We start from the raw sequence: 18219 nt of genomic DNA, 5'->3' as shown, positions 1-18219 counted from the left end.
TGAGTTTATAAACCTTTTCTGTGTTTCCTGTCTAGAGAATATCCTTTAGTATTTGTTGGAGAGCTGGTTTGGTGGTGCTGAATTCTCAGAGCTTTTGCTTGTCTGTAAAGCTTTTGATTGATTTCTCCTTCATATTTGAATGAGATCCTTGCTGGGTACAGTAATCTGGGTTGTAGGTTTTTCTCTTTCATCACTTTAAGTATGTCCTGCCATTCCCTTCTGGCTGAAAGAGTTTCTATTGAACGATCAGCTGTTATCCTTATGGGGATCCCCTTGTGGGTTAATTGTTGTTTTTCCCTTGCTGCTTTTAATATTTGTTCTTTGTGTTTGATCTTCATTAATTTGATTAATATGTATTTGGGGGTATTTCACCTTGGGTTTATCCTGTTTGGGACTCTCTGGGTTTCTTGGACTTGGGTGGCTATTTCCTTCCCCATTTGAGGGAAGTTTTCAACTATCATCTCCTCAAGTATTTTCTCATGGCCTTTCTTTTTGTCTTCTTCTTCTAGGACTCCTATGATTCTAATGTTGGGGCATTTGACATTGTCCCAGAGGTCTCTGAGGTTGTCCTCATTTCTTTTAATTCTTTTTTCTTTCTTCCTCTCTACTTCATTTATTTCCACTATTTAATCTTCCACTTCACTTATCTTCTGCCTCAGTTATTCTACTGTTGGTTCCCTCCAGAGTGTTTTTGATCTCAGCTATTGATTGCATTATTCATTATTGATTTACTCTTTTTTATTTCTTCTAGGTCCTTGTTAAACTTTTCTTGCATCTTCTCAATCCTTGTCTCCAGACTGTTTATCTGTAACTCCATTTTGTTTTCAAAATTTTGGATCATTTTTACTATCATTATTCTGAATTCTTTTTCAGTTAGACTCCCTATCTCCTCCTCTTTGGTTTGGTTTGGTGGGCTTTTATCATGTTCCTTTACCTGCTAAATATTTCTCTGCCTTTTCATCTTGTTTAGGTTGCTGTGATTGGGGTGGCCTTTCTGTATGCTGGAAGTTTGTGGTTCCTCTTTACTGTGGAGGTTCCTCCCTGTGAGCGGGGTTTCATGAGTGTCTTATCAAGGTTTCCTGGTTAGCCAAGCTTGTGTTGGTGTTCTGGTGGGTGGAGCTGGGTCTCGTCTCTCTGAAGTGCAGTGAAGTGTCCAGTAGTGAGTTTTGAGGTGTCTGTGGGTTTGGTGTGACTTTTGGCCTCCTGTATTTTTGTGCTCAGAGTTATGTTCCTGCTTTGTTGGAGAATTTGCATGGTATGTCTTGCTCTGAAACTGGGGCTCTTGGGTGAAGCTTGGTTTCAGTGTAGGCATGGAGGCTTTTGGATAAGCTTTTGTTGATTAATGGTCCCTGGAGTAACTTAGGCCTCCTGCCTCTGACTTTCAGTCTTATTCTTATAGTAGCCTCAAGACTTCTCCATCCATACAGCACCGATGACAAAACATCTAGGTTAATGGTGAAAAGATTCTCCACAGTGAGGGACACCCAGAGAGGTTCACGGAGTTACATAAGAAGAGAAGAGAGAGGAGGTAGATAGAGGTAACCAGGAGAAGAGGGGGAATCAAAAGAGGAGAGAGCAGTCTAGCCAGTAATCAATTCCCTATTTGCTCGCCACAGTCTGGAACACTCAGAGAGGTTCACAGAGTTCCACAGAGAAGAGAAAAGGGAGGAAGGAGATAGAGGTGACCAGGAGGAGAAGAGGGGGAGTCAGAAGGAGAGAAACCAATCTGGCCTGTGATCAGTTCCCTAAGTTTTCTCCATACCACAGAACACCCAAAAAGATTCACAGAGTTAAGTAGAGAAGAGAAGGGGGAGGGAGGAGATAGAGGTGACCTGGAGGAGAAAAAGGAGAGTCAAAAGGGGAAAGACCAATCATGCCAGCAATCACACTCCTAAGTAAAAATGGGTACTGAAGATTGGATTCTTAAAGGTAGAAAATTGATAACAAATACCAAGAAGCAAAGATTAAAAATGTAGTGTAGAGGTTAGACTCTCAAAAATGCAATATTAAAAAAAAAATCACAAAAGTTATATTTAAAAAATATGAAATTTGCTTTAAAAATGGGGTGTTTTTTTCCCAAGGTAATAGGTTTTAAAAATTAAAATTAAGAGATTAACAAAGAACTTAAAAATAAAAAAATTAAAAAGAAATCAAAAAATGATAATAGTAAAATATATCGAGGAATTTTCTCTGGAGCTGTTGCGGGCAGTGTGTGGTCAGTTCAGTTTCAGATAGTTCCTTGTTCCAGCTTATATTTCTCAGGGTCTATGGGGCCTTTCCAATGTAGCCAGTGCTAACTGCAGGGTTTTCATCTGTTACACCTGTCACTTCCGGAGCAGTTCCATCTTCTTTATTTATTTTGGCTTTCTCTGTTTTCTAGTCTTTTCAGTATCTAACTTGTGCCCTGACACAAGGGGGCGAAGGTGGTCACTTAGTTAGGCTCATTTGTTCATTTGTGCTGCGGGGAGGGAGGAACACTGCAGACAAACCTCACTGGCGTGTGTGGGGAGTGCGCGCAGTGCCTGGGCCACACTGGGTTTGCCCCAATCACGGAGTGCGTGCTTTCCCAGTCTCCTCTGCTCAGGCTCCAGGTTGCTCCGCCGGAGAACTGTCTGAGGCGGGCCCTGGGCTGCGTGCACTTCCCAGATCTACACCGCTCAGGTTCAGGTTCTCAGGTACAGACGCAGTTGGGCCTGTGTTCTGTGCCCTTCCCGGTCCAAGCAGCCCAAGCGACCAGGTGCTTGGCGAGCCACACTCCCCAGGTGCGGTGCATCTTCGCACCTCCCTGGTCCCGGCCGCCTGGCTTCCTGGGTGCGCAGCAGCGTCTCAGGTGTGCCGCGTGTCTCTTCTGGGGAGCTGAGTTCGGCTGCGACCCTCCTGACGGATGTCATCCGTTCAGGATCCCAGGAAGAGTTGGTTAGAGACTGGAGAGCCTGCTTGCAGTTTGGTATGGGATGCCGTCTCTGGGGCCGAGTTTGCCCCTTTCCTTCCAGCTCTGGCTGGCGCCCGCCTGCCTCCCTACCTCCAGCAGAGTCTCCTCTGGTATTTGCTCATTCCTTTGTTCTGTGAGCGGGCAGGGCAGTGCCTTAGGTTAGAGCTTTTAGCGGGAAAGCTTCTCTCTCTCTCTCTCTCTCTCTCTCTCGTTCCTCTTTGGTTCCCTCCCTCTCTCTCTCTCTCTCTCTCCCTCTCTCCCTCCCTCTCTCTCTCTCTCCCTCTCCCTCTCTCTCTTTTAGCAGGAAAGCTTCTCTCTCTCTCTCTCTCTCTCTCTCTCTCTCTCTCTCATTCCTCTTTGGTTTTTGTTTGTTTGTTTGTTTGTTTTCTTCCCCTCTCTGGCTATCCCACGGTTTGGGTTGCTATCTCAGTTAGCTCCTCAGATTACCCTCGGGGCATTCATGCCGGTCCCGACCCTAAGCAATGCATCCTGCACCTCCCTGTTCAGCCCCTGCTGGCTGGTGGTGGATGCCAGTGTCTGGGCTACTTCTCTGCTGGGAGTTTAGTTAGACCTGTAATCTATGGGTTTTATTTATTTATTTTTTCCTCCCAGTTATGTTGCCCTCTGAGATTCCAAAATTCCCCACAGACCCGCCAGTAAGAGGGTCTCCTGGAGTTTGGAATCTTCTAAGATTCCCTCCCCGGGACGGCTCTCCATCCCTAACTCTTTGTCTCTCTTTTTATCTTTTATATTTTGTCCTACCTCCTTTCGAAGACAATAGGCTGCCTTTCTGGGTGCCTGGTGTCCTCCACCAGCGTTCAGAAGTTGTTTTGTCATATTTGCTCAGTGTTCAAATGATCTTTCAATGAATTTGTGGGGGGGAAGGTGGTCTCCCTGTCCTATTCTTCTGCCACCTTAGGACTGCCCCCCTCAGTTATCTGTAAAAACATGAAAAATGATTTCATTTTAACTACTCAGAAAAATATTAAATATCATACACATTTAAAAGATACATGCACAATTTTGGAAAGAATTATTTTCTATGTAATTTAGATGTATTAAAATCTCTATTTGACAAGAATTATTAGCAATTTTTATTTTAATTTAGAAGACATTTGTTTAATTATAGCTGGCTTTCCTCATAGCTCCTTTGGTAAAGAATCCACCTGCAATGCAGGAGACCCAGGTTCGATTCCTGGGTCTGGAAGAGCTGCTGGAGAAGGGATAGGCTGCCCACTCCAGTATTCTTGGGCTTCCCTTGTGGCTCAGCTGGTAAAGAATATGCCTACAAGTGGGGGACCTGGGTTTGATCCCTGGGTTGGGAAGATCCCCTGGAGAAGGAAAAGGCTACCCATGCCAGTATTCTGGTCTGGAGAATTCCACGGACTATACAATCCACGGGGTCCCAAAGAGTTGGATTCAACTTCACTTTCACTTTTCACTCTAAAAATATTTAATGATACTTAATCTAAAATAAGGGCTTCCCTGGTAGCTCAGTGGTGAAAGAATCTACCTGTAATGCAGGAGAGATTGGGTTGATCCCTTGGTCAGGAAGATCCCTGGAGAAGGAAATGGCAACCCACTCCAGTATTCTTGCCTGGAAAACCCCATGGACAGAGGAATCTGGTGGGCTACAATGGATGGGGTCACAGATTAGTCAGACACGACTTATCAACTAAACAATAACAATCTAAAGTGCAGACTTTTGTGTAATACTTTGGTAGATTTTATGAAAATGTGATAACTGGAAATTTTCTTTTTAAATAATATTTTATACCTGTAGAATACAGTGATATATTTTAATTCAAATAAGGTATAATTTTATTAAAATTTGAAATATAAGGATTTCTTTTACCATGGATTCATAATTTTTAATTTGTTTAAACTTAAATTTTTTATATTTTAATTGTAAAAGTAGGCCCTTAAAAGTTGTCCTGATTTTTCTACTCATAATCAATATATAATATAAAATAGCACCAGTTTTATTCTTTATATCTGTCTTCTGTAAATGGCTTGTGTTATTAATCTTATTTACACTTATATTCCTCTTGTACCCTAAGGTAAATCTGTGTCTCTTAAATAATATTTATATCTTTGAAATTTAAATACAAGTTGCTGTCAAAAGAAATGTATTCTCCTAATTATGCCCAGAGCAAATACCTAAGAGACCCAGTAGAATCGTAAAATACAAAAAAAGGCATCATTGCAGCATGGCCTCTTAAAAATGGCCTGTTTTGCAATCTAATAAGTTGTAAAACTTTATAATAGCAGATCCTCCTACCACACTCATTGTTTAGTTTTTAAACTTCTGTTACTTTAAAATAGAATACATTTATTTCATACCTTTGTTATTTTGCTTTGGATTTCTGGAAGTACTTTCATTTATGCTTTTAGAGTCCCTATAATAATCTTTTTATGTGAGTAAAAAACTGCTTTTAAAATTGTCACCTTATGTATCTTTAGGCTCTTTAATATAACCTAAATTTAATGCATTTGCTATCGAAAGGTGTTTCAGTTTTGAAATGAAATTCAACTGATTTGTTAACTATTAGTAATATTTTAATATAGAAAATTTCTTTACTATAATTAAGATGATAAGATGTTTTATTTTAAATTAGATATATTCAAAGGATCTATATTTCATAAATCTCTGCATCTAGAACTGGGCGAGGACAGGAATAGCTGAGAATGAAAGTCAAAAAAATTGGAAGGAGATAATCTAATTTGCTTGTAATTATTTATAGTCAATCTAAAATATAGTCAGGAGCTATATACCATAGTCATTTGTAGACAATTAAGTTATTGCCTTGAAATTTAAATAATGTGGCCTTTGTAGATTTATTCATTTAACAAGTTATTCAATGCTTAAGTAATTTTTATATGCTAAAGCACATTATATATGTCATTAGAGACATATGATAACTATTATAGTTGGAAATAAAAATAATATTTAGACCAGTTGGAGAGGAAAATTGAACTGATACAGGCTTGAGTGTCAAAGACATAGAATATCATTAAAAACTCTCCTGAATGTTTTTGGCAAAGTATACTGCTTAGAGTCAGTAGGCTCATAAAGAGGTGGATAAGTTTGTTCTTCTGACCTTTAGAAACTGACACTACAGTGGAAGAGATCAACTTTAAACAAATAGTTGTCACTCAGTGCAATGAATGCTATAGTAAGTTATGTGGAAGCTCAAAAAAAGGGAAATATTAAAACTCCTAAACTAGTTGTGGGAAAAATAAAAACACGGGCTCTAGTTTTGTGTAAAGGAAGAAGGGCTATGCATCACAGGCAGAGGAGCTGACAGGTACAATGAAATGTACCTGTATTAAGTACCTGTATTAATGTACCTGTATTAAGTAAATGTACTAAGTAAAATAGACCTCTGGTTTCTAGGGGGAGGAAGGTGAGGAGAGAGGGTTAGTGGATTTTAACTCTGTGTATATACTTCTTTCTGGAGAAGGAAATGGCAACCCACTCCAGTATTCTTGCCTGGAGAATCCCATGGACAGAGGAGCCAGGCAGGCTACAGTTCATGGGGTCACAAGAGTCGGACACGACTTAGTGACTAAACCACCACCACCACCGTATACTTCTCTTGACTTTGTTGGTTCTCGTCCTCTTCTTCTCTTTCTCTTTCATCTCTCCTCTTCATTCTTCACCTTCTTTTTTTTTTTTTTTTTTAATTTTATTTTATTAGTTGGAGGCCAATTACTTCACAACATTTCAGTGGGTTTTGTCATACATTGACACGAATCAGCCATTGAGTTACACGTATTCCCCATCCCGATCCCCCCTCCCACCTCCCTCTCCACCCGACTCCTCTGGGTCCTCCCAGTGCACCAGGCCCGAGCACTCGTCTCATGCATCCCACCTGGGCTAGTGATCTGATTCACCATAGATAATATACATGCTGTTCTTTTGAAACATCCCACCCTCACCTTCTCCCACGGAGTTCAAAAGTCTGTTCTGTACTTCTGTGTTTCTTTTTCTGTTTTGCATATAGGGTTATCGTTACCATCTTTCTAAATTCCGTATATATGTGTTAGTATGCTGTAATGTTCTTTATCTTTCTGGCTTACTTCACTCTGTATAATGGGCTCCAGTTTCGTCCATCTCATTAGAACTGATTCAAATGAATTCTTTTTAACGGCTGAGTAATATTCCATGGTGTATATGTACCACAGCTTCCTTATCCATTCATCTGCGGATGGGCATCTAGGCTGCTTCCATGTCCTGGCTATTATAAACAGTGCTGCGATGAACATTGGGTTGCACGTGTCTCTTTCAGATCTGGTTTCCTCTGTGTGTATGCCCAGAAGTGGTATTGCTGGGTCATATGGCAGTTCTATTTCCAGTTTTTTAAGAAATCTCCACACTGTTTTCCATAGTGGCTGTACTAGTTTGCATTCCCACCAACAGTGTAAGAGGGTTCCCTTTTCTCCACACCCTCTCCAGCATTTATTGCTTGAAGACTTTTGGATAGCAGCCATCCTGACTGGCGTGTAATGGTATCTCATTGTGGTTTTGATTTGCATTTCTCTAATAATGAGTGATGTTGAGCATCTTTTCGTGTGTTTGTTAGCCATCTGTATGTCTTCTTTGGAGAAATGTCTGTTTAGTTCTTTGGCCCATTTTTTGATTGGGTCATTTATTTTTCTGGAATTGAGCTTCAGGAGTTGCTTGTATATTTTTGAGATTAATCCTTTGTCTGTTTCTTCATTTGCTATTATTTTCTCCCAATCTGAGGGCTGTCTTTTCACCTTACTTATAGTTTCCTTTGTAGTGCAGAAGCTTTTAAGTTTCATTAGGTCCCATTTGTTTAGTTTTGCTTTTATTTCCAATATTCTGGGAGGTGGGTCATAGAGGATCCTGCTGAGATTTATGTCAGAGAGTGTTTTGCCTATGTTCTCCTCTAGGAGTTTTATAGTTTCTGGTCTTACATTTAGATCTTTAATCCATTTTGAGTTTATTTTTGTGTATGATGTTAGAAAGTGTTCTAGTTTCATTCTTTTACAAGTGGTTGACCAGTTTTCCCAGCACCACTTGTTAAAGAGGTTGTCTTTTTTCCATTGTATATCCTTGCCTCCTTTGTCAAAGATAAGGTGTCCATAGGTTCGTGGATTTATCTCTGGGCTTTCTATTCTGTTCCATTGATCTATATTTCTGTCTTTGTGCCAGTACCATACTGTCTTGATGACTGTGGCTTTGTAGTAGAGTCTGAAGTCAGGCAGATTGATTCCTCCAGTTCCATTCTTCTTTCTCAAGATTACTTTGGCTATTCGTGGTTTTCTGTATTTCCATAAAAATTGTGAAATTATTTGTTCTAGTTCTGTGAAAAATACCGTTGGTAGCTTGATAGGGATTGCATTGAATCTATAGATTGCTTTGGGTAGAATAGCCATTTTGACAATATTGATTCTTCCAATCCATGAACACGGTATGTTTCTCCATCTGTTTGTGTCCTCTTTGATTTCTTTCATCAGTGTTTTATAGTTTTCTATGTACAGGTCTTTTGTTTCTTTAGGTAGATATACTCCTAAGTATTTTATTCTTTTTGTTGCAATGGTGAATGGTATTGTTTCCTTAATTTCTCTTTCTGTTTTCTCATTGTTAGTGTATAGAAATGCAAGGGATTTCTGTGTATTAATTTTATATCCTGCAACTTTACTATATTCGTTGATTAGCTCTAGTAATTTTCTGGTAGAGTCTTTAGGGTTTGCTATGTAGAGGATCATGTCATCTGCAAACAGTGAGAGTTTCACTTCTTCTTTTCCTATCTGGATTCCTTTTACTTCTTTTTCTGCTCTGACTGCTGTGGCCAAAACTTTCAAGACTATGTTGAATAGTAGTGGTGAGAGTGGACACCCCTGTCTTGTTCCTGATTTCAGGGGAAATGCTTTCAATTTTTCACCATTGAGGGTGATGCTTGCTGTGGGTTTGTCATATATAGCTTTTATTATGTTGAGGTATGTTCCCTCTATTCCTGCTTTCTGGAGAGTTTTAATCATAAATGGGTGTTGAATTTTGTCAAAGGCTTTCTCTGCATCTATTGAGATAATCATATGGTTTTTATCTTTCAATTTGTTAATGTGGTGTATTACATTGATTGACTTGCGGATATTAAAGAATCCTTGCATTCCTGGGATAAAGCCCACTTGGTCATGGTGTATGATTTTTTTAATATGTTGTTGGATTCTGTTTGCTAGAATTTTGTTAAGGATTTTTGCATCTATGTTCATCAGTGATATTGGCCTGTAGTTTTCTTTTTTTGTGGCATCTTTGTCTGGTTTTGGAATTAGGGTGATGGTGGCCTCATAGAATGAGTTTGGAAGCTTACCTTCTTCTGCAATTTTCTGGAAGAGTTTGAGTAAGATAGGTGTTAGCTCTTCTCTAAATTTTTGGTAGAATTCAGCTGTGAAGCCATCTGGTCCTGGGCTTTTGTTTCCTGGAAGATTTTTGATTACAGTTTCGATTTCCTTGCTTGTGATGGTTCTGTTAAGATCTTCTATTTCTTCCTGGTTCAGTTTTGGAAAGTTATACTTTTCTAAGAATTTGTCCATTTCATCCAAGTTGTCCATTTTATTGGCATAGAGCTGCTGGTAGTAGTCTCTTATGATCCTTTGTATTTCAGTGTTGTCTGTTGTGATCTCACCCTTTTCATTTCTTATTTTGTTAATTTGGTTCTTCTCTCTTTGTTTCTTAATGAGTCTTGCTAATGGTTTGTCAATTTTGTTTATTTTTTCAAAAAACCAGCTTTTAGCTTTGTTGATTTTTGCTATGGTCTCTTTAGTTTCTTTTGCATTTATTTCTGCCCTAATTGTTAAGATTTCTTTCCTTCTGCTGACCCTGGGGTTCTTCATTTCTTCCTTCTCTAACTGCTTTAGGTGTAGAGTTAGGTTATTTATTTGGCTTTTTTCTTGTTTCTTGATGTAAGCCTGTAATGCTATGAACCTTCCCCTTAGCACTGCTTTTACAGTGTCCCATAGGTTTTGGGTTGTTGTGTTTTCATTTTCATTCATTTCTATACATATTTTGATTTCTTTTTTGATTTCTTCTATGATTTGTTGGTTATTCAGAAGCGTGTTATTTAGCCTCCATATGTTTGAATTTTTAACCATTTTTTTCCTGGAATTGAGATCTAATCTTACTGCACTGTGATCAGAAAAGATGACTGGAATGATTCACCTTCTTATTCCTCCTCCTCATGATCATATCATTGTCATCCAAGCAATGCCTCAAACTAGTTACACATCTCTTCAACACAGGTGTATCACACAGTGAGCCTAGAGTGTGAGAAATACACTGAGAATCATGAGATGTGAGACCGAAATTTGTGTGAGGTTGGATTGTGACTGTCATTTTAAATATTAGTTGATCGTTGAGGGGATCCTAGAAGCTCTGGTTCCTTGAGAGTCATTTTATAGCAGAATCACAAGATTTGTATCAGTCCTATACAATCTAATAACAGTCACTAGATAAATTGGTGGACAAATTAATTCAATGTAGAGACTCCATGTTTCCTTTTCCTGTAAGTTTCTAAGATTTCTTGCAAATCTCCATTTTTATCCTAAAATGTAGGTGTCATTTTTACATGCCACATTATGCATTGCTTTTTTAATTCAAAAAATACTGCATATCACTAGGTAAAAATGATATTCAAGAATACCTTTATCTCATGGCATTAAATGTACTCTAACTCATTGTCTACATATCGCTGAAGGGTGTTCATACCCTCAGATTACCATTGCTGTGAAGTTGGTGTAGTGAAAAGAGCATTAGTGTCACACAGTTCCTTTCTTTTTGAAAAAAATTACAACCATTTTAAACAGTTCTTAGTGTATAGTAGAGAAGTCTCAATTATTTATGATTACTATTAAAACATCATTAAGAATTCTGGGTTAGTCCTACATAATAGAAAAATTTACACCAGTTACTTTGAAATTTATGAGACATTTAATATATTTTCCCTATTAGTGATTATAATTCATTATTCTGGTAAGTGACCACGAAGTTGTCTTCTCTTCTTCAGAAAAGTACTTAGAGCAACATTTTATGCATTTAAAAATTGGAAATCTAATTCTGGAAAACAAAATTGTTCTACCAATGATAATTTGATTTGAAAATCTGTATTGCGTTGTGGGATTGTTACACATTAATTGTGTATGTTTTAAAGCTTTTTTTATCATTTCCTTCCCAAATGTCTGCATGACTCAGTAATCCAGAAATTTAGAAGTAGTATAAAAATGAGCAGTAATCTGAGCATATCTTATAAACAAGTCCTCATGACCTGACCTCCATGTGTCACAGTTCCCAGCAACTATTCACCATGCAACCTACAGTCCCGTCATGCTCTCTCCACTCTTGGCTGGGAGTATATTTCTCCATTCCTCTGTCTGCGCCTTGTCATGCCCTGCCACAGCAGTCAGGGTGCTGTCTTAGCAGTGGTAATTGAAATGGAGATGGCTAAGTTATGGGCAGAAATGCTAGCATACTATAGGAACCAATAATGCTAGGTTAAAATTATAGGTAAGAGCTATAATTAGGTATGAGAAATTGGAAGAAGGTGGTGTTTTTTAATTAGAATTTTGACATGCAAGATGAGATCAATATATATTCCTCAATATATTCCTCACCAATATAAGGAGGTGAGGAAACAATATATGTTTATCCGGAATAGTAAGTAGTTTGACTAAATTTACATAGAATATAAAAGTGGGAGATAAGTTTGGAAAAGAAGCGAGTCCAAATTCAAAAGTATTTAGACTTTATTTTGGTAAAAATAAAGAAAACTGAAAGATGTATATAATAATGACAAGTTAGAATTGTCATTATTGATATTTCTCCTCTAATAAGTAAAAATATTGATTGGGCCGAGGACAATAAGATACAGCCTTATACCTGTCAAAATGCAATTTATCAAAAGATAAGTAATGGTTCCTGGCAAGGATGTGGAGAAAAGGGAATACTTGTGCACTTTTGGTAGGAATATAAACTCATGCAGCCACTGTAGATAACAATATGGAGGTTTCTCAAAAAATTAAATATAAAACTACCATATGATTCAGCAAATCCACTTCTGGGTATTTATCCATAGAAATTGAAAACACAAATTCAGAGAGATACATGCACCCCCATGTTCACTGCAGAATTATTTACGATAGCCAAGACATGGCAGCAGCACAAGTGTTCAGTAAATGAATGGGTGAAGAATGTGTGGTATATATATAAATGGAATGTTATTCGGCCATAAAAAGAATGAAGTGTTACCATTTGTTACAGTGTGGGTGGACCTAGAATGTAGTGTGTTAAATGAAATAAGTCTGCAAAGACAAATGCCGTATGATTTCACTTGTATGTAGAACCTAAAAAGCAAAACAAGCAAACATAAGACAGAAACAAACTCATAGATACAGAAAACAGGCTAGCATTTCACAGAGGGGAGGGGAGATTGTGGGAACTGGTTGAAATAAATCCAGTTATAAAATAAGTAAGTCATGGGGATATAATGTACAGCATAAGGAGCAGTCAATAATACTGTAATAACTTTGGAGACACAGTAACCATATTTGTTTATGGTGATTATTTCATAATGTGTAAAAATATCAGGTCACTGTATTGTACACCTAAAACCAACATAGTATTGTAAATCAGTTATACTTCAATTTAAAAAGAGAATTGTATTTGAGATATGATAATAAAGTAATGACACCAGTATTATGGAAAATCACTTCTTTCAAAAGAATGTCATCCTCTATAAGAAAGGAAACAAGATTATTTCCATATTGTTGCCATTACCCAAAATATTTTTAATGCTTCTGGAATTGCATTCAGAACCTATTTGATATTCTTTTAAGTGTTGTTTAGAGTGGTAAATAATATTTTTATTTCATCATAGATGCACATGTTCAGACTAGCTAAATCACTTTTGAATTATTTTTTATGCAAATTCAAACATGTTTCTATTTTCATGCTGTAAATGTTATTTCCTGGAGCTACACAAAAATTTTCGCTAATACTAATTAACTTTTTAAAATAAATATTTACTTGTCCATGTTTATTTTATATACCTGCTTTTATTAATATTTTATTCTCATATTATAATCTGGGAAAAGATTGAATAAATTTTGAATAATGAAATAATCAGGATTGAAACTAATACTGATATTTTGTCATAAGGTTATTTTCAAACTTCAAAGGGTGAAAACACGGAAAAGCAAAATGTCAGTATTTCTTTGTAATTTCAAGTCTATTCCTAATCATTCCAAGAGAATTTTTGTTCGTGGAAACAACACTTTGATTACCTTTTAAATTTTAACTGGAGGTTTTTTAAACATACACAGTGATTAAAGAGAATATGTGGACATGGTTTTCTTTTTAAGGAAAAAGAACGATTGAAGCAAGAAAAACGTGATGAGAAAAGATTAAATAAAGAACGTAAACTAGAGCAACGAAGATTAGAATTAGAAATGGCAAAGGAACTAAAGAAACCTAACGAAGACATGTGCTTAGCAGACCAAAAGGTAATTTATCATGTAAACTATTTCATTAATAAATTTAAATTTTTCTGTGTTCTCATCTAATTCCTTTGCCAGAGCTGCCATTATGAAAGCCTTGTGTTTTTAGCTAGAGGAGTGGATTTTCAAGTCTAGGTCATCTGTCTCTCCTGGTACAAGTAAACCTCTCTAGAGCTCTGTGCTGATAACAGCAGTTCTTAATATATAAATGGAACACCACAAACCTTTTTAATATAAGTAGTATACTGTAGAAATCTATAAAAATGAATTATAGAAATAGTATTTCTGTGTTTCATTTGGTCTTTTCGAGGCATTTTAGGAACAGAAAGATCTAACTCCTCCCTCAGACTTCCATAGATATTTAAATAAATTAGGATTTGCAGTATAACCTCTTTCAATGCTTTAGTGTGGTAGCTAACTCTTGAGTATGTTTGGTTTGTGCCAGGCACAATGCTAAATGCTTCAGATGAATTTTCTCATTTGGTCCCATCGCAATCCTGTGGAACTGGTATTTTTGCCCATTTACAGATGCAAAAACTTGAAACACAGAGAGGTTAAGGAACTTACTTGAGATTATACAACTTATATAGCAACTTGGATTCAGGCTTCACCTTGTTAAACTCCAGAGCCCATACTCTTTATGACCCTGAAAGCCAAGGAGTGTGTCCTGTCAAAGTACCTCAGGTGTATGTTCTCTTCCATGATGCTTCACAGCTTTGTAATATTGCTAAAATACATAAAAGTAGCAATTTGGAAAGAGCAGAAGCATAGTAACAGCTGGTATGATTTCACATACTAATGAGTAGAAGTCAATTATGTTTGGTTATAGTTAAGATAGTATTCCTGGAAAATTGTGTCAATGCATATCATGTCTATAATAGTATCTCAATGATATAATAGTGATACTTGGTCAGTAGCATCTATATTTACTCATATGCCATATGACATACAGATAATGATTATCTCTTATTTTTGCAAGCTCTTTTATAAAGTGCCTAAAGCAAACTTCTAGTGTTGCTGTTTAGTTTGCTATGTCCAACTCTTTTGTGACCCCATGGACTGTAGCCAGCCAGGTTCCTCTGTCCATGGTATTTCCTAGGCAAGAATACTGGAGTGGGTTGCCATTTCTTTCTGCAGAGGATATTTCTGACCCACGTATTGAACCCATGTTTTCTGCATTGCCAGGCAGATTCTTTACTGCTGAGACAACAGGGAAGCCCAAACTTCTAGTGCCCAAGTGGAAAATTAAATTTACTAATATTCTACTTACTTACTTAGCGTAAACGCTTTTAAATAAAGATGAAAGTATGCACATGTTGGTAAGTTACTTCAGACTCTTTGCAATCCTAGAGACTATAGCCCACTAGGCTCCTCTGTCCATGGAATTCTCCAGGCAAGAATACTGGAGTGGGTTTCCTTGCCCTTCTTAAGTGGATCTTCCTGACCCAGGGGTTGAATCTGGGTCTCCTGCATTGCAGGCAGATTCTTTACAGTCTGAGTCACCAGGGAAGCCTGTATATAATCTAGTTTTAGTTAATTGGATGTTTAAAATTTCCTTAGCACAGAATAGGTATAGTGGTTAGTTAACATGTTTTAATAAACTCATACCAAGCAATTTTTTTGAATCCTAATAAACTTTATTTTCTTGCTAATCCTTAATGATCTTTTTTAATCCTAAATTTTCATAAATAACCTTTTATTTTCATTTAAGTACATATGTACCATATAAAATATTTGTAAGTCCATTTTAAGACTTGGGCTTCCCTGATAGCTCAGTTGGTAAAGAATCCGCCTGCAATGTAGGAGACCCCAGTTCAATTCCTGGGTCGGGAAGATCCGCTGGAGAAGGGATAAGTTACCCATTCCAATATTCTTGAGCTTCCCTTGTGGCTCAGCTGGTAAAGAATCCGCCTGCATTGCAGGAGACCTGGGTTGGATCCCTGGGTCGGGAAGATCCCCTGGAGAAGGGAAACGCTACCCACTCCAGTATCCTGGCCTGGAGAATTCGATGGACTGTGTAGTCCATGGGGTCACAAAGAGTCGGGCATGACTGAGTAACTTGCACTTTCAATTCACTTTGTACTTTAAGACTGACTTTTGTTGGTTTGCTTTATAAATTTTTAGAATCATATGGAATTATGTATATCTGGTATGATTCAGGAAAAAAGAAGACAGAATTAAATGGTTTTCATATGTAACAAAAGATTTGTATTATGTCAGCAGTTATCCATAGTTTGTGTTTCTACACACTATTAGTGGAAGAAGTCTTTAGTTTGTTATTACACCAAGTGCAGAGTAGCAGACACATTTTTGAACAGGGTCCAATTCAGATAATGTTTATAAGCCACATATTTCCCAATCATAACTGAAAGTATATTTATTGAATTGTATTCATGGATGAAAATGTTTTTAGATTACTTATTTATTTAATTTTTTAATGTCCATGAAAGCTGAAAATATAATTTAGTCATTAAAATGTTAATATGTGAGCATATTTGAGAAATAGCAGAAGAAACAGCTCTCTCATTTTGATACTGAATCCGTGTTCCACTATATACAGGAAACCTCAAGACTGACAGTTGCACTCTGACTGGCTTCTTGACATGGTTGTAGGTTCTTGTCATGTGGACCTAGTAATTTATCTACATTCATTACAAAGATGGTACCTCTTTCTCCAAGCATACAAGCCACAGATGTGTACATGGTTAGTTTCTGAGCTCCCCAAAAGTGTGAATTATAAATCAGTTGACATCATTAGAAGAAAGTGTTGCACGTGCCCTACTGAGTTGGTCCATGGTAAAGTAATCATGAGATACTTATTTCTTATGTTATCTAATTTTTTCTCCAGTTATGTAACCTGTGTTTTGTCAATATTTAAGTTAAAATTAGTATTCTCTTGTGTAGAGATCTAAGGTCATGTTGATTTTAACCAAAATTTATTAATGGTTACTTGTGTTCAGGATTTTATGATTAGGTAAAGAATCTACCTGCAGTGTGGGAGACCTGGATTCAGTCCCTGGGTTGGGAAGATCCCCTAGAGAAAGGAAAGGCTACCCACTCCAGCATTCTGACCTTGGAAAATTCCATGGACTGTATAGTCCACGAGGTCGCAAAGAGTCAGGCAGGACTAAGTGACTTTCACTTTCACCACGGCGTTATAGAAATGCCCTCATGGAATTTACAATCTACCGGGGAAAACCATTGGTACAAGGCAGAGAAAAATAACAACTTACCTTACTTCCGAAGGTATAAAATCATTTTAAAATGATTTTTTTAAATGATTTTTAAAAATTATTTTCCCTTTCTTTTCTTTTATTTTCAGCCTTTGCCAGAGTTGCCTCGTATTCCAGGACTTGTTCTCTCTGGAAGTACATTTTCAGACTGTCTCATGGTGGTGCAGTTCTTACGAAACTTTGGTAAAGTTTTGGGCTTTGATGTGAATATTGATGTTCCAAACCTGAGTGTTCTTCAAGAGGGATTGCTAAATATAGGGGACAGCATGGGTGAAGTACAAGACTTGCTTGTGAGGCTCCTCTCAGCTGCTGTATGTGATCCAGGTCTAATTACAGGATACAAGGTAAAAAAAAACAAAATACATCTTTTTAATTTGTACTATCAGTGCATTAATAGCTGGCTTTAGCATGTTAGCAGAAGATTGTATAGACTTATTCAATTTTTTCTACATAGCTTCTCACGAAGTTAAAGGTAGATTTGCTTCAGTTATAGTTGGTACAAACTTAGAAAAACCTGGTTCATAAAGCCTAAGGAATGTAAATCATTCCCAAATTACTTTTATTTTCCTTTAGCTTTTGGCAAAAAACAAACTTATTTAAGGAATTCCCAAGTAATATTTAGCAAAACAGAAAATTCTAAATTTGTAAAGAAGTTAGAACTTACGTGTGTCCTCTGAAAGTATACTGTGTTCTCTTTGAAATCACTAAAAATAACTGAGGCTAATCAAGGCCCCTGTAGAACAGCATGTTAAGACTCTATATTGCTACGTGGATACTCAATAAGTTCAAATTTATCTTAATTCCAATTAAGATACATTTCAGTCAGTTTTACTCTAGGTAATATTACAGAGAGAGAAGTTTCCAGATATACCTGTTACTTTTTCTTCTATCTCCCTATTCATTCAGCATACCAGGCAATAAAATCCATGACACTGTAGAACCAGAAAACACAATAATAGTACTCTTCAACCCCTCTCCCACCACTACTGATGGAGATAGCCTGTAAAACCTTCAGATAGTTTCTATTGCCAAAGAAGGTATGATTTTTTTAACCACAAATTTACATACTCTTCTCCACACCTAACTTTTAGCCAAGTCTGAAGAAGGAATGGAAAAATTACAAGTACTTGAAAGCTTGTCTGATCATCCGTTGACTGTTTTTATCTCCATTTCATCAAAAATTGTGAATAAAGCCCTTGTCAGTAATATCTAAATCATATAATACCAATATTTAAAAGTCTTACTGTTTATATTTTATGAGTCAGTATCAGTCCTTATACTGATAAAAACGCCAAACTTTTATAGGCCAAAACAGCTCTTGGAGAACATTTGCTGAATGTTGGTGTGAATCGAGACAATGTTTCCGAGATTTTGCAGATTTTTATGGAAGCACACTGTGGACAGACTGAACTTACTGAAAGCCTGAAGACTAAAGCTTTTCAGGCTCACACCCCAGCACAGAAAGCCTCAGTTCTGGCTTTCCTGATCAATGAACTGGCATGCAGCAAGAGTGTGGTGAGGTAAGCACATGTCTGG

At 37.2% G+C, this 18219-nt stretch overlaps 1 protein-coding gene across 1 annotated transcript in view; it reads left to right on the top strand.

Annotated features, from left to right (window-relative positions):
- The window catches only part of BAZ2B (bromodomain adjacent to zinc finger domain 2B), a 318837-nt gene that overhangs the window by 254736 nt on the left and 45882 nt on the right, over positions 1 to 18219 (top strand). Inside the window, 3 exon segments of the mRNA XM_065931616.1 lie at positions 13316 to 13456; positions 16773 to 17027; positions 17989 to 18203. Of these exon segments, the coding sequence (XP_065787688.1) occupies positions 13316 to 13456; positions 16773 to 17027; positions 17989 to 18203 (611 nt within the window).

Source organism: Muntiacus reevesi, chromosome 3, assembly GCF_963930625.1.
Source record: "Muntiacus reevesi chromosome 3, mMunRee1.1, whole genome shotgun sequence".
Classification (NCBI taxonomy): domain Eukaryota; kingdom Metazoa; phylum Chordata; class Mammalia; order Artiodactyla; family Cervidae; genus Muntiacus; species Muntiacus reevesi.
The sequence above is the reverse complement of the archived record's forward strand: the minus strand, read 5'-3'. Positions and strand labels throughout refer to the sequence as shown.